The 15,920-nt window shown below is 52.0% G+C and overlaps 2 protein-coding genes across 2 annotated transcripts; both read right to left on the reverse strand.

The window, feature by feature from the left end:
- Positions 1-1,252: 1,252 nt before the first annotated feature.
- Positions 1,253-10,630, reverse strand: RRP36 (ribosomal RNA processing 36). The gene is made up of 7 exons (XM_071581811.1): positions 10,408-10,630; positions 5,048-5,186; positions 3,976-4,042; positions 3,065-3,169; positions 2,872-2,946; positions 2,654-2,771; positions 1,253-2,428 (listed from the first exon to the last, which is right to left on the reverse strand). The coding sequence occupies exons 1-7, from the start codon at positions 10,607-10,609 to the stop codon at positions 2,289-2,291; spliced, it is 846 nt and encodes a 281-aa protein (XP_071437912.1). The 5' UTR covers positions 10,610-10,630; the 3' UTR covers positions 1,253-2,288.
- Positions 10,631-10,667: 37 nt separating this feature from the next.
- Positions 10,668-15,842, reverse strand: NPAS4 (neuronal PAS domain protein 4). Its single transcript, XM_071581752.1, has 8 exons — positions 13,942-15,842; positions 13,238-13,404; positions 13,004-13,140; positions 12,725-12,830; positions 12,333-12,579; positions 11,980-12,089; positions 11,424-11,565; positions 10,668-11,317 (listed from the first exon to the last, which is right to left on the reverse strand). The coding sequence occupies exons 1-8, from the start codon at positions 14,040-14,042 to the stop codon at positions 11,008-11,010; spliced, it is 1,320 nt and encodes a 439-aa protein (XP_071437853.1). The 5' UTR covers positions 14,043-15,842; the 3' UTR covers positions 10,668-11,007.
- Between the last annotated feature and the right edge of the window lie 78 nt (positions 15,843-15,920).

The following is a 15,920-nucleotide window of genomic DNA, read 5'->3' on the forward strand; positions in this document are numbered from 1 at the left end:
AACGGAGGAAACATGGACAAAGTAAAAACCTGGAAGACGATTTAGTCCGGAAGGCGTTATGCTGCCGAGATGCTGCGTGGGTCCCGGCGTAGCGGCGGTGTGGGTGCAAGGGGTTCCTTGTGCCTGCTGGGCTGCTGCAAAAAGCGGCGGCGGCTTTCAAAAGCGGCAAGCGGCAATCCGCTAGGGACAGGTGGGCGGTCCAGGGCGGCCCCCTCCTTTTGAAGGTGTAGAAGCTGTGCTCTCAATAGCCATGGCGGCTTCCCTCTCTGCTAAGCAGCCTTGGGACCCGCAACATTACACCCTTTCTCCAGAGCCGGGATGTAGCAGGCGGCGGCGGGGTGCAGGGTCTCTCGGTTGGCTGCGAAAATTGCTCAGGAGTGACTCCGTCGCGACCCAGCGCTCCCTCCCTCTGAAGGTGCAGCACACGTCGTTCTCGGTGGCATCGAACAGCCGTGCGGTGTCCGGGACCCTGGTCCTGCACCGTCTCTCCCGAGCGCGCCCCCAGCAGCCCTCGCTTCTGCGTCGCAAGTAAGACCACCTAAACTTCCACTGGTTCGGCGTGTCTATGCTGGAAACCACGCCCGCTCGCTCTGACGTCTGGTGTATTGAATATTCAACACTAAAGCTCCACCCCTTTGCTTTGTAACCATAATAGTAAGGCACACAGGCTTCAGCAGGAAAATGCCCCTAGGCTCCAGAGGGGCAAGAGGTGAAAGCAGGACCACTCTGCGGGTGCACCAGACATGCCACCTGCTGTACAGGACCTACAAGCAGCAGGGCATGGGGACACATGCTGAAGAATGCCACACAGCCCCTCAGCAAAGCTGTGGCAGCAGGTCTCCAGCCAAACGGGCAGATCCCCCAGTCAGACAAGACCTGTCACCAAAGCAGAACTACATCACCCAGAAGAACGGCACTGGAGGCAGATGCTTCAGCTACACTTTCAGGCTGGCTGAGCTGCTCATAGGAAGGCCTGTCCCCAGGCCCCACTGCAACTGTGGCCCATCTCCACACAGCACAGCTGTGCCCAGGCAGTGCTCTGCCCTGCAGATCCAAGGCACTCTCCCAGCAGATGATCTGACCTGTCAGATAGGGATCATCCAAGTCACTTCCTTGTCAGCACAACCATGGCAGACAGAGGCAGCTGGAGCAAGGAGAAACAAATGAGCTGGTGTTCAAACATAATATCGGGGAGATGCATTAACTCACCAGTTCAAACACTTTTGACTGTAACAGCACCAACACTGGGAATAAAGGAAAACTAGTATTTTATTTTATACAGGATCAGTTTTCCTAGAAGCACTAACAGCCCTGTTGAGATGACCTCAAGAAGCCAAGAAGAAAAGCCAAGCTGCTCTGATGGAGAGACCCTGAGCAGCAGTACCTGAGCAGTCAGCAGCGTGCCCTGAATGTGAGGAAGGTCAGCCACACCTAGGTCTGCATCACCTGGTGCAGCCCATGCAGAGCAGTGTGACCCTCTCCCCTTTACTCAGCCCTTGTGAGACTACATCCAGATACTGCATCCAGGCTGGACCACCAAAAGATAGATGTTGTTTCTGGGCTGACTACAGTTGAGTATGTGAAAGTTGTCAGAAACTGAAGCACTGCAAGGAAAGACTGAAGGAATAGGTTTATTCACTGTTAGGAAGAAAAGGCTTTGGGGAAACCTCACAGCACCCCTTTCCCTTCCACCCCTCAGACCTGTGAGAAGGCTACTGAGAAGACAGATCCAGGCACTTCACTGAGAACAAGTATGGACTAACACCAGGCAGGTTTCCTGGATGAGGGAACAAAAAATTCCATCTTGAGAACCTGAAGCAGTAGAACAGAGGCCAGGAGAGGTGGTGGCATCTGTCCTGGGACATTACCAGATCCCCACCAAAGCAGCCCTGGGCAACCTGGTCTCAAGTCAATGCTCTGAACAGGCATTGTACCAGGTCCTTTTCTGCCTGAATGAAAGTCTGAGAAAACCTGGAGGAAAGCCAGCAATGCAGGGCAGGACTCATGCTTTCCTTGCTAGAGTTAGAAATGAGCAGGTGAAGGACAAAGACAGCTGACAACACAATATGCACCTGCATGACACGCTTGTCACCACCCACGGTCTAAACCACAAGGAAAGAGGATATTTCATGTTAAAAAGCGCCACTATTTCCTTCAGTTCAGTCTCTGCTTTGCTGCCTTACAGCATCACTGTGTAGTGGAAGGCAGATATTGGGAAGAGGGATGGCCATCTTCCAGGCCCGGCCAAAGCAGAATGAATCCCAGTGCCAAACATGTCTGTCCAACAGTCACAAGTTCTTCTGTGAGGGTAGACGGCGCTTGTCTTTGGTGGCATTTCTCTTCCTCTTCTTGTTCAGGAAGCTCTCCAGCTTTCCACTCCTCTTCAGCTCTGCATACTTCTCAGCTAGCTCCAATTTCCGCTTCTCGGCTGTAGAGGAGAGAGAAGCAAAGTTTTAAACTGAAGCCCAAAAACATCTCTACAGACCAGCCCCATCTCACCTCTCCCTCCCTGGCTCCAGGCTTAGCTTGTCCCTTGAGTATTAGTGCTCTGTGGAATAGTATGGACACCTTGCTTCCATACTTCCTTTCTTGAATTCCTGTCAGCAATACTCCCTCTAGGTCTTCCTGCAGCATGCTCACACTGAACCCTTACATTTCTTTAGGAAGAAGGGTTTCTTTCCCTGCTTGGCCAATTCCCTCTGTTGCCTCTTCAAAGACAGCTCCCTCTCCCTCAACTTCTGCTGTTTTTTCTGTGCCTGTTCTTGCTGTATCTGGAAAAAAAGGATGGCCTGTGTCAGCACTGAGGCAGACCTCAGGTCACATATCCTCTCTTCAACCAGTGCCTCACAGAGAGATGCTGTGCTAACTCACCATGCGGTTCAAAAGCTGCTGAAGTTTCTTCTTCTGCTCCACATTCCGGCATTTCTTCAGCTGCTTCTGAACCATCTAGAAGAGAACAGAAAGCTGCATGACTGCCTGCCTGTCACCTCCACTGTGAAAAGCTTGTGAAGAAGTAGTCTCTGTCAAGAAGGTTTTCTGGGCAAGGAAAGGCACAGAGCATCACCTCCTTCTCCTGCTTCTTGATGCTGTCCAGGAAGCTGTATGTCTTCATAAATATTTCAGGCTTATACTCTCCAGACAAGTCATCAAAACGAGGGTCTCTGTGGACCTGAAGGCAAAGAAGACAAAGGCAAGAGCTGAAGCCAGGACTGACCTGCTAACAGCCTGCTTACTCTCCTTTCATGGATCAGACCTTGCCATTTTTTTTCGCCAGCAATACTATGCACCCACCATTGAAACATCTGCAGTTGGCAAAGATGGAATGCAACAATTAAGGTGGCAGTCCGTCACAAAGTCATGCCTGCATCCAGTCTCTACCAAGCAACAGACATTTCCATATGCAAGTCTACACTCAGGAGTATCCAATTCAAGGAACAGCAGCGGAAGTGGTACCTCCAAACACTTCCAACTCCCAAACCAAGAACTGGCTGCATATGTGTGGTCAAGGTGATGGATTTGGGAACTCAAAATCTAGATTGTAACAGACTAACTGGATCAGGTCATATAAAAAGGGAGAGACAAAAAGAGATTTCTAACTGCAGAAATTAATGTATTCAAATGATCCAGCAATGACAAGTCAAAGTGATATTCAGATCAGAAAGCAGATGGGACATTTGAACTTCTGGGACTAATACTGAACAATGACTATGACTTGCAGTGAAATTGTCACTGGTGGCAGTCATGGCAACTTCTAGAAACACCTGAGTCACAAACACTCAAGTTAACCTGCAGCTGCTCCTGTACCTATCCCTTGTTCTCCCCCAGGAAACACTATCACTGCCTGCACTGACTAGTAGTCCAGCTCTGTTCTCCAGAAACAGCCTGTGCCACCTGTAGCAGCCCCATTACCATGTGTGTGCCCTGTCAGCATCACTAAGGGAAGTCAACTCCTGAACTGGGGAGCAGAGCACCCACCTTCTTTCTAACAGAGATGACTTGTCGCAGAAAAGGCACAGGTTTCTTGGCAGACATCTCCAGTGGTCTGAAAAAGATAAAATGTACTTAAGAGGAGCACAGGTCAGAATGAGGCCCAGGCTAACATGCCCTTTAAGAAACTCAGTTCCATAACAAAAACATGAGAGAAACACCATGTGGTATTTACAGCAAAACTTCACTTAAAGGATTAGGGGAATTAAATAAAAGCAGAATTATGCAAACTGTGTGGCAGAAATAGAGACACTGTGTGAAGATGCACAAAATCCCCCAGAGCCCTGGGTAAAAGGTAAAGCAGAAACTTTATTCTAATCAACTGTTTATGGCAGAGATTCAGAAATAAATTAGAGAGCACCAGTGTAACAGAAGAAACCCATTCAAATCACCTGGATGTGACTCTGAGGACTGAAAACCAGCTAAAGACTGCAAATAAAGGGTAAAGGTATTGCTGTTACCAGTGGGGGTCTGTGGAGAACTGTAAAAAGATCTGATAGTTTTTATTGTGCTGAATACAGGAAAAAGCCTGTGATTTTCTCCCTCTGTAGAGATGGAAAAAAGGAAAATGAACACAGACAGACTACAGATGAGACAAAAGCAGAAGGATGAATGAAATTCCAGAACAACTAGCTGTGACTAACTCCAGCCAGCAGGAGCCAAGCAGAAGGTGCTGATAAGCTGGAAGCAGTTTAGAAACCAGCACGGCAACTATTTCAGGTCACAGTGGACACTCACATAGCTTGAGAGGCAACCATGCTGAGGGTTACAAGTGCTAATTTAACACAGAGGGTATAAAGGCATTGAGTGCCAATTTCACTATCAAGTAAGAGGTGGGTGCTGGGGATTTGAACAGAACCGGATATCAAGAGCTCTGAAAGCAGCACCAGACCATTCCCAAATGAAACATTATAGTAACTGGCATTATTGTGCAGTACATTAAAGGAGACCTATGCCAGCTCCAAGGCAACACCACCACTGCGAGGAGTTCTGGTGTTAACTTCTGGAGTGCAGAGAGCACACATGCACATTTTTCTCATCACAAAAAAAGCATCTTTACCCCTTTTTGCCTTGTGGCTGCTTCACCATAGCTTTGGCAGGTTTTGCTGTTTTCTTTCCACCAGTCACTTGTTTGCATACTCGTATTCTTGCACTGCTCTGCTCTTGCAGTAGTTCCTCAAAAGACATCTGAGATTGATCTGGAAGAGAGCACAGGACACACCTAAACTGGACAGCTTCTCAAGGCACTTCTCACCCCCAAATTCCGTAAAGAGGGATGTCTCCGAGCCTGAGACAGTGACACAAGGACAGTGGTGCCATCCCTGTACAACTGCATGGCAGAAAGAAGTCTGTGCATCTCTCAGCCCTTGATTCCTCTCTCATTAATCACTTCAGTCTTTACCTCAAGAATAGTCTCCCCCTCACCCCAATGCATGTTTACTTCTCTCTCCACTCAATAGCACACAAAAGACCAGTACAAAGTTTTTACTTGGTACAAAGAACAGTATGAGCTCTGCCCTGGGCCTGTACTTTGGCTGCATTGCATATTCTGAGGGGCCACCTCTCAGTCCCTGTTAAAGGTTCAAACAAAGAAAGGTGGTGGTGGGAGTGACCCTTCAGGGAATTTTTTCTCTCCCTACCAACACAAAGGTTTTGGGAGTTGAAGTGCCATGACTGAGAACAAAGGAGTGGTTGGCGACTCTAGATTCAAATTTAATAGTGGGGTGGAGGTGAAAAACAGACTCCCAGTACCTACAAGGGAAGGGGAGAGGCTTTTTTTTTTCCTATGTGCTGGAGGCACTTCAATTTTTTCGGCAGCTGCTGGACTAGAAGCCACCGTTTGCTGAGCTCGTGAAAGCTCTTTTCGGGCTCTGCTCTTTGCCTTCCCCTCTCCATCTCTGGGCACCCTGAGTTTCAGAGAGAGAGAGAGAGAGGAGAGAAAGGAGGGTCACAGCTGCTTCGGGACACACTGCAGACCTTTTTCCTGGGGACTGACTTTGACTGAATGGAGATTTCTGGGAAATACTACCACCCCTCAACTTCCAGAGTTTCCTTCTTTGAACAAAGGACAAGGAGAAAGTGCTCTTCCCCATGGAAAAGGTCCCATCCCTCCTGCATGTGAGTCTTACAGCCTCTTGTCTCTGCCTCACAGGGAAAAAGACTAAGAATTCACCTCTTGGCCAGCCGAGGTGTGACACTGCCATCCACTGTTCACAGATAAATTGCACATGGAAGAAATTATAGGTTTTTCTTAGGGGTTGTTCTTTTTTGGTGCTAGGGGAGTAGTTTGTTCTGGTCTGGTCATAGTTATATCTATAGCTATATATACAGTAGTTAAGAAAAGTTATCCTTCTTATATACATTTTCTAATTAAAGTGGTTTTTTTTAAATTTAGTAAGGGGTGAAGTGGTTATTGAGGAGGAGTCCCCTTCTCCAGCCTTGGTAAACACCTTGGTTTCCTTTAAAGTAGGACAGTCCCTACTCTCCCACTTGAACAAACAGTTGTGCCATTGCCTATAAAGGGGCATCATCATACCTCTCACACCATGAAACCAGCCAAAGGTACTGGAAAACCATGGAGCCTGTTCAGTCTGTTAAGACTCGGAGACAGACTCTTCCCACTGCACACCCACCACTGCTCTGCTCAGTTGGCAATGGAGTAATTCCCATGGCATACTCTCTTCAGCACACCAGGGACCTGTGAACTTCTGATATCCAGACACTCAACCTTCATCGCTCACTGCCAATAGGAACAGCTTATAGTCTGTTTCACTGGGGAAAGGAAAAACCCCACCATACCAAAAAGCAGTTTCATATTCTAGAATTGCTGGGAGCTCCCCAGAGCATTATTTACACCTTGTGATTCATAAACTGTTCCTTCTCTCTGACTGCTGACCAGAAGTCCAAGACAAACAATACAGGAAGCAGCAAAACCAATTCTATCCATAGAGGTAATGAATGCATTCTTCTGGAAGTACCTGGTGCTATGTTTCTTTAATATCCCTCGGTGTCTGTAACCTTTAACACTTCTGTGGCCCAGCAGGAAAAATCCTGTCTGTGGTACACTGGCCTTGGGTGGGTGCCAGGTGCCCACCAAGATGCTCTATCACTCCTCTGCCAGACAGGGAAGACAAAATACAACAAAAGGCTCATGGGTAGAGATAAAGGCCAAGAGAGATCACTCACGAATTACCTTAATGGGCAAAACAAACAGATTGGGCCGCAGTTCTTCTCAAACTGCTCCAATGTGGGTCCCTTTCCACAGGTAGCAGTCCTTCAGGAACAGGCTGCTCCAGTGTGGGTCCCCCAAGGGGTTATAAGTCATGCCAGCAAACCTGCTCCAGCATGGGCTTCTCACAGGGGCATATCCACCCACTTTTGTGGGGTCGTCCGCAGGCTGCAGGGGCACAGCTGCCTCACTATGGTCAGCACGGGGTATCTCAGCTTGGGCACCTGAAGCACCGCCTCCCCCTTCTTCACTGATTTTGGTGTCTGCAGAGCTGTTTCTCTGACATACTCTACCAGCGGCTGATCTGCACCAGGGTTTTTACCCTTCTTAAATGTTACCACTGAGGCACTACCGCTGCTGCTGAAAAAAGCCCCTGGCCACAGCTGAGCTAATTGGACATGTGGGAAGTTTCTGGCATCCTCTCACATAAGCCACCCTTGTAGCCCACTCACTGCTAAACCCTTGCCAGGCAAAGCTGATACACTGCTCCATGAGCAAGGTTTCTGTGTGCTTTGTCGAGTTCAGGAAGCGACATAAGGTCAGTCACATTGGCTCAGAGCATGGACTTAATTATCCCAGTGACTCTCATCCTGGCAATAACTAAGACCTTCTGCTTTGAAAACTACTCCCATCATCCAGAAAACATAATGGGCACAGCCAAGTGTTGCTTCAGGAAATGTTTGGTTTTGCTTGTTCTGAACACTTAGGAACTCTGCTCTGTTGATGCTCATTAGTCCTCTGAAGTAGACTAAGGGAACACTGTACATCCACTCTACCACACAAGGGACAAAAGAAATGTGAATACAGCATGATTTCACTACACTACTTCCCCAAACTACCCTTCCCCCTTATCTTACTGCAGTTTGACATCCTCTCTTGCTTGGACTCCTGCAAACACCCTTACCCCCACCTTCTCAGCAACGACAGCACCATTGCCCTTTATGATCTCCATCTTTTCCCATGTCACTTGTAGAATCACTGCCTGCCTGCCCAGAATGTGAAACCCACTGCCAACCAATGTGCTGTGCCTGCACTCAGGTGTGAGCAGAGCACCAGGCAGCTCACGAACTTACACTGCTCTCACTACTGGGGTTCACAGGGCCGTATGAAAACCAACGAATTTGTGGACAAGAGGATCTGCCACCACACTGCTCACATTCAGTGCAGACAACTTTAGCCTTCTGCACTACAGAAAAAACTAATTATACAAGTTACTGGGGGCCAGAGCAATTAACCACCACATATGGCAATATTTGAGTATCACTGGATAACTCAAACCATCACTGGGCAGACAAATGAAAGAATCTGCACAAGGACAGTCAAAAGGGCAAAGAAAGCACTAAAGGAAAGGATGATGTGGAAGATACTCTTAACACTTGATAAAGACAGAAAAGACACCATCACTTCCATTACAATACTCCATTTGGCTGCAATTTCAGAACAATACTGTTTAAATAGCAAAGGCTTACAAGATGCCAATAAAAACAAGATAAAGACACCCCATAAAAATATGCAAAAGATCAGAAAAGAGACTCGGTATAAATCAGAGAAAGCACAGGCATACAGAGCTTCCACTGATAAAAATATTTCAATACTGGTACAGGAGACCAGATTAGACTACCCAAAACTTAATGGGGAAATTATTTCCACATAGTAGCATCAGTCCATGAAATACATGCCATTTGTAGGAGATTGAATTAGCCAGTCACATTGACAAAAACATCACTGGACATCAGCATAAAAAAGAAGTCTGTTTTGGGGTAGAAGTGAATGGACCTAGCATATGCTCACTGCTGACAGCAGATTTGGCAACTGTGTGAAAAGGTCCCAGTTAAAAAGGCAGGATTAGCTTATTTTTCTTGTTTCCTGCATTCTTTCTTGAGGCCCTAATTTCCCCATTTTTTCATTAATTTTTCCCCTTAGAATATAACTTACCTTTTCTGTGCTATCTCTGTAATCCATTTAATTTTCCCTCCTGCCATTTCTTCCCTTCATCCATTATTCTGTGGATTATTTCCTCTTTCTTGCACCTCTTGATAAGCTACTTTTACCAGCTGGTAACAGAGGCATTTCCTGCTCAGGAGCACAGTCTCCTCGTGCTTCCTCTCCTCCCACAGACTCCTGTGATACATGGACGCCTTATGCCTTTCTCAGCTGAACCTGCAGAGGGCTATACAAGCTGCTGAGCACATCAGAGTGTCCAGGATGCAAGAACAGATGGCCTAAGAAATAGCTGATATCTGTCCAATTGTTCCCTGCTGAGACAAAAGCAGTGCTGGACTCTAATGTAACTCCTTCTGCCCCAGAACATGATTACAGAGGGCCCTGACAGATGGCAGAAGCAAAACTGCTGTTCCCATCATATCCAACTGTGGAAAGGAAAGGGTGCCTGTCACTGGTCCTCTCTCTGAGCTTTACTAAAGCTCACCCTTTCTTCACCAGAGAAAAACAAAATGCCTACAAGAGATGGTTGGGCACCCTGCCACTCCCAAAAGGCCACCTCTAGAGGCAATGTGCCTCCCCCATGGCCCCACACAGACACATCACAGAGAACTTTTTCACAAGACAACCAGCGACTCCTCACACCTCTGTCGTGTTTAACACCAGCGTCCATTCCCTCAGTTTCCTTCAAGGGCCTTTCCTGTACTAGTAAGGTTTTCACTCTCACGTGAATCATTTTGACATGAGGAAACACTGCTCACAGCCACACACCACTCCCCCTGTCTTGGCGAGGATCTCTCGAGCTCCTGTGTACCTGAATTTGCACAGAGCAATTGTCCTTAAGATGTATGAGATCTTCCACAGTAACTTGGCCCAGCGGAAGGTGTCCCTGCCCACGGCAAGGGGGCTGGAACTGGAGGATCTTTAAGGTCCCTCCCAACCCAAACCATTCTACAGGTCTGTGATTCCACACACGGGGAAGGCGACTACAGAGAAAGGGCCCCTACACGTTTTTGTCCCAGAGACCTCTCACACGTTTCCAGTGCACTCCCTGCTGTGACCCCGAGCTCATCCTCTGAGCAGAGCAGGCCAGGGAGCGATGCAGGAGTCGGAATACGAAAGGGGACCAGGTCATTTGCCACCTCGTTTCCCACTGAGCGGGAGGCCGTGACCCCCTCGGCCGCGCCGGGAGCCGCGCCCCGGGCCGAGGCCGCCGCCTGTGCCAAAGGCGCTCCCGCCGGGCCCCTCACCGATCCTGCCGGGCCCCGCCGCCTCCTCGCCCTCGGCCCCCGAGAGGCTCCCGCCGTCGTCGCTGTCGCCATCGCTCTCCGCCACCCCCAGCCTCCCGAGCGGCTGCTCTGCGGCCGCCTCTTCCTCGCCCTCTGTGGCGGCGGCGGCTCGTCCTCGTCTCTGTCCCCGTTCCAGTCCCGCCTGGTCCCGGCGCGGCCCCATCGCTCCCGCCCGCGCCCCCGCGCCCCCGGAAGCGGAACCAGCGCACGCACAGAGACAGTCACGGGACGAAGAGGCTTTTATTGGCGTCCTTTTTAAGCAAAAAATCAAGCCAGTGGGAGGAACGGGTCACGTACGCAAAGACTCCGGCGATATCCAGCTAACTCGTCAGTAAATGGTAAAGTGCAAGACCTAGATCCCTCTGCACTGCTAGATCGAGTCATCTCGATGCTGGATTTATCAAAGCCTGGCCAAAGTTTCCAATACGAGTACCAACTGTATAAAATGAGGGTTTGCCATTGCCTTCGACTGCGTCACCTGAAGCTCTTAGAAGTGACTCAGTGGCCGAAAGGAGACGGGGTTACACACAGTGGCCCGCACAGTCGGCACGCCAAGGGCTGTCAGTGTCTCTGCAAACTTGACACCTGTGAGGGCACACTTGGAACGTTCCATTCAATTTTCTGACCCCTCTCTAGTTCAAAAGGAAAGCAGAGGAACTGGGGAGAGTCCAACAGAGAGTTCCCAAGATAGTCAGAGGCATCGGCTTCCTCAGGAAGGGTCCGGGGTGGTGGCCCGGGCGGGGCAGCGGCGGGCGGCAAGAGGCTGTCGGCGAGGGCGCGGAGCTGCACGGCCACACGGCCGACCTCCGGGCCCGCGGGCGGGGCGGCGGCGCGGCGCTGCCGGGCGCGCAGGTGGGCAGCCTCCTCCTCCCTACAACGGACACGGCGTGAGCGAGTCCCCCCTGGCCTGAGGCAGCGGCAGGTGCAGGTGATGCAGCGGCCGCCGCCACCCCCCGCCCCACCGGAGCCCCCCTCACCTGAGGCAGCGGCAGGTGCAGGTGATGCAGCGGCTGCCGCCTTCCCGCCGCGCCCACACGCGCAGCCAGACCCAGGCGCAGTCCCTGCGCAGCACTCGCAGCACAGCGGCCCCCGCGGCGGCCCCGGCGCCGGCCTCGAATGCTGCGGGCAAGGGAAGCGGCTGCGTTAGGCGGTGGCAGGGCACGGCGGCAGGCTGCCTGTACACTCTCCAGGCTGCCCCGGTGGGGTCTGCCGTCCATCACTGCTCTGGCCCCAGCGCGCCAGAAGCCACGCAGGGCGGAGTCAGGCGCATAGTAGGAAGGGCCCCAGCAAAGAACTGGGGCTCAGGTGTGCTAATCCCTCCTCTGTGCACTGTGACAAAGCTTCTCAAGCTTAGAAGCTATCTGTGACCTTATAGACACTGTGTGACCAAGTCCCTGCCTCATCCTCTGGGAGCAGGGAGTCTCAGCAGCCAGGCCTGAATTCGATTTGCTTCTGCTGCCTTGGATAGCCATGTTTCAGGCATAGCCAGACCACGTGCCAGATGGCACACATGTTCCCGGGCCTGACACTCACCCAGGGCCCTGTGCTGGGCAGCCGCCAGATCAGCATCCTCAGGGTGTAGGAGGCTGTACCAGGACTGACCGACCAGCTCCTCCCTGCGGTAGCCAAGGTGGTAGGTGACACTGGGGAAGACAAGGGGAGTGGGGACTGAGGGTCTTGTACCATGTCATCAAGGAGCAGCTGCTGCATGATGGAGGAGAGAGCAAAACAATAGAGGTACAGAAATAAGTTGTAAATGAGGGAAGAGGTTTGGAAAGAGAGTCTTTGTGCTCATGCAGTGTCTAGCCTGCATCCCATACACAGGTTTGGTGAAGGGAAATGTGCGATGTGCAGTTTGGGGTCTGGTGCAAACAGGCACACCTCACCTCTCTGTGACATCAATAAATGTCATGTCTAGGATGTGTGTGCTGTGGAATATGTCGTCCTGGGAACCAGCTTTGCCATCTGCAGACGACTGCATGACTGGTGTGCAGAGGGCCAGGAAGGCTGTGGTGGAGGGGGAGGGTGGCCAGCTCAGGGTCACAAAGCGCCCACACACGGTCACGACCCTATTCCCCCCGTGCTGCAGCCGGAATGCCTTGGATGTGCACATCTCACTGACAAAAGTGACTTCTGCAGGGAAACACACCATTCAGAGCGAGTCAGGGGCTCCCTTACTCTGCTCTCAGCAGGGCTGGCCCTGGATCTCTGATCACAAGAACCAAGGGCCAGAGTGGAGCGGCAACATCTGCAAGATATCAGCTGAGGCCTCCCTTACCCCTGCCAGGCTCCTGCTGGGCGAGGAGGAGCTTCTTGTACACATCTTCACATGCTCGCCCATCCAGGATGTCAAAAACCGTGTCCCCCTGGGCGAGCAGCTCCACCTGACAAAAGAGGGGCTGTCCTCAAGGACTGTGCCTTTCTCAGTCAGCCTTGGCTGGCACCAAGGGCACACAGACCACTGGAGCCACAGCCCATCTTCTGCTGAGGCAGCAGGCTGTGCACACAATAAAGGCAGCAGGACAGTGACTGCAAATGCTTACTGAACAGGCCTTACCACAGAGAGGCCCAAGACCTGAGCCACATTCTCCGAGATGTAGACCAGCTTTCCACTGGCTGAGAGCACAAGCAGAAACCCTGGGAGCAGGGAGAGTAGCTCTGTGCCAAGGGCTGGTCCCATAGGAGGAGCTGAGCCTGCAGAGGGATCAGGGTGAAGTGCTCTCTTGATGGAGCAGGAGCAGTGCCCCACACAGGCACAAGACAGTGTGGGGTACAGCAGTGCCATGGGTACCTGGAGGGAACAGCTGAGCCCCGCGCAGCCGGAGACACACCAGGGCCATGGTGTGGAGGTAGGAGAGCCGCTCCTTCTCCTCTATGGAGATGGGCAGCAGGGAACGCAATGCCTGCAGCTCCGCGTTGATCTGGTCCCGGCGAGCCTTGGAGGCACTCTTGGTTGACCTGCAAAGCCAACTATTTGGGGACCTGTGTCCATGGATGGAAAGGAACAGCATTCCCCGCCTGTTGCTATGGGGAGAACTGCAAGCTCAGGGATTAGTTGAGATGCTCAGCACCCATGCTAGCTGCTGCCTCTAGGAGAGCAAACCTTGGGTAGTTGTTTGGGTGCAGTGGTTGCAGGCAGAGGTGCTCAAGGCTACCCCTGGAGACATGCTGCTGATGTGGCTGGTGCCTCTCCTGCTGGGCACTACATTGGACAATGACCTGTGCTTTGGTGGGGAGCCCATGTGACACAACCTCCCCACCAAGCCCCACAAGGATGGAAATGCATGCAGTGCCAGAATATGCACTGCAGCCCACCTAAAATCCCTCTGCCCCTCCAAGCTCCTACAGATCCTCCCCATGTGCCAGCTGGCAGTGCAACTCTCAGGCTGGTGTAGACCCCTTGCAAGGGTCATCAGGCCCTAAATCAGCTGTCCCAGGGCTCTCAGAGGTCATCACAGCCTTGAAGGTGCGAGACGGGTGTGTGGGGGAGCTCACCTGAATGGTCTTGAGGCCCTGGGTGCCTGCTTGCCCCTCCTTGGCGGGCAGCTCATCTCTGCCTGCAGGGGCTGGTGGCAGTGGCTGCAGAAGATGGTCATACTGCCGGCGCTGGGATGCCTGAAGCTGGCAGAGAACTGCTGCCTCCTTCGCCTCTAGCTGCAGCTGAACCTGCTGACCCCTCTGCTCCTTGCCTCCTTTTGTATCCTCGTGGGGTGCAGAGGCCAAGTCACTCATGGAGAGTTACCTCTTGTGACGCAACTCCAAACAGCTCAGGGCTATTTTTAGAAGGCAGGCTGCTAAAAATAGCCTTGGAGCCGGCTGCAATCTGAGAGGGGAAGTAATAAAAGGAAGCCAGGGGCTTTAAAGCAAATCTGCCACTCAGGAGGAGGCAGTGACGAAAGCAGCAGGGATCCCCCTGCAGGGCACACATCTGCCCAGCTGCTGGCGCACAGCTGCTGCCAACCTAGCAGAAGGTCCTGTGTCTACTCTGCCTGCCTGCTTTCCAGCTGGGTGCTGGGAGAAGGAGCTGATAAGGCAAGAAAATGCACTGGAGACATCTGGACCAAGGTGGTGAGCAGTGTCCCATGCCAGGCCTGCAACAGGGTCCTGGCAGAGAGAGGTCAGGGCCACAGCACCCCTCTGAAGCCAGGAGAACTCTTAAAGGAGAGTGGGGCGTTGGTGACTACTCTCCCTGGTGAGCCCCTTCTTTTCTTTCCCAAGGGGCCTTTTCCCCACCAAAGGTTTTGTTTCCTAGGGCCTATTGTCTCCAGTTGACACCTCAGATATTGTGATTCTTCCCAGAGAAGGCCCAGTGACAGACATTCATGGACAGAACTGAGAGCACCTTGGGGAGCCTCTGCTCGGCATCACATTACCCAGCTCAGGGAATATGTGTGGTCTGTGGGTGTTTCCTGGTGCAGGGCACCCTGCAAGGAGAGGAAGCTTGGTGCTTCAGTGCTGGGAAAGGGGATGCCATGGCAAAAAACCAGTTTCATTTCACAGCTTGAGAGAGAGCCTGTGGCTGAGGCAGCAGATTGAGGAGGGGAGTTAGAGCTGATGGACAGCAGAGGGTAGATGTCCATGCAGCCTTCACAGGTAACCTGCAGATGCCAAGGACCACAAAGGAAAAGCCAAGGCTGGGGCAGTTCCCCCTGGGCCAGATGTGCTGTCAGCATACTCCATCTCCCTCCAGGCCCCAGCCCTTCCACTGATGCTCATCACCCACCATGGTGAGGTTCTGCCAGTGTGTGAGGAACAAGCTGTTTTCACAATTGTGGTGCCTTCTTTTTCTCTTGCCATGGAGTTTTCACTGCTCTCATGCCACTCCAGACTGCTCCACTGTGCCCATACTGGCCACCCACGGCAGGCTGAGGAGCCCAGGCACTCATGCAACCTTGTGCTGCTCAATGGCTATGTGCCAGCCCTCAGGGCAGGAGAAAGAGCCTGGGCTCTCTGCCACCCATTCCTGGCATGCAGCCACCACCATTTCAGCTGCTCTGTGACTTTACATCCCAGGAAACACTCTGAGTGCTTCCCTAGGCTAATGCTTTCCCTGCATTAGCCCCAGTACAGTTGCCACTGGAGTTCCTCTTCACATCAGACCCCTCATGTCTGCAGGAAAGGGGCTGTGGGTCACCCAGGAAGGCTGTCCCAGGCATCCCTCCACCTCCAGCCCTGAAGCCGGAAGATATGAAGCATCCATCTTCTTGTGGTAGTGCAGCCCAGGAAATATACACTATTTTCCTCCCTGTCCTCTTGGCAAGGCAGCACAGCCCTGGGCAGGAGGCAGGTAGGCCAGGGCAGTGCTGCTGTGGGGAGCTCAGCTTCCCTTCTCCCACCCCAGCCAGGGCTGCAGCTCACACCAGCCACAGCCTGCTGCTGCCACAAGCCACTAGTGGCCTGCAGCTTTGGGGGAAAGCACCTGGTTCAGTCTCTCCTCTCTCACACCTTCTCTCCCCCAAGTCACCTGCTAGGAC

Source organism: Pithys albifrons, chromosome 2, assembly GCF_047495875.1.
Source record: "Pithys albifrons albifrons isolate INPA30051 chromosome 2, PitAlb_v1, whole genome shotgun sequence".
NCBI lineage: Eukaryota > Metazoa > Chordata > Aves > Passeriformes > Thamnophilidae > Pithys > Pithys albifrons.

Excerpts from the sequence above, each read along its gene's own strand:
- RRP36 (XM_071581811.1), bottom strand. The coding sequence starts at position 10,609 with ATGGGGCCGCGCCGGGACCAGGCGGGACTGGAACGGGGACAGAGACGA. Across the intron at positions 2,947-3,064 it reads TCAAGAAGCAGGAGAAGGAG|ATGGTTCAGAAGCAGCTGAA; the intron begins GTGATGCTCTGT and ends GTTCTCTTCTAG. Across the intron at positions 2,772-2,871 it reads AGCAGCTTTTGAACCGCATG|ATACAGCAAGAACAGGCACA; the intron begins GTGAGTTAGCAC and ends CTTTTTTTCCAG.
- NPAS4 (XM_071581752.1), bottom strand. The coding sequence starts at position 14,042 with ATGACCATCTTCTGCAGCCACTGCCACCAGCCCCTGCAGGCAGAGATG. Across the intron at positions 13,405-13,941 it reads AGGGCCTCAAGACCATTCAG|GTCAACCAAGAGTGCCTCCA; the intron begins GTGAGCTCCCCC and ends TTGGCTTTGCAG. Across the intron at positions 11,318-11,423 it reads TGCACCTGCCGCTGCCTCAG|GGAGGAGGAGGCTGCCCACC; the intron begins GTGAGGGGGGCT and ends TGTCCGTTGTAG.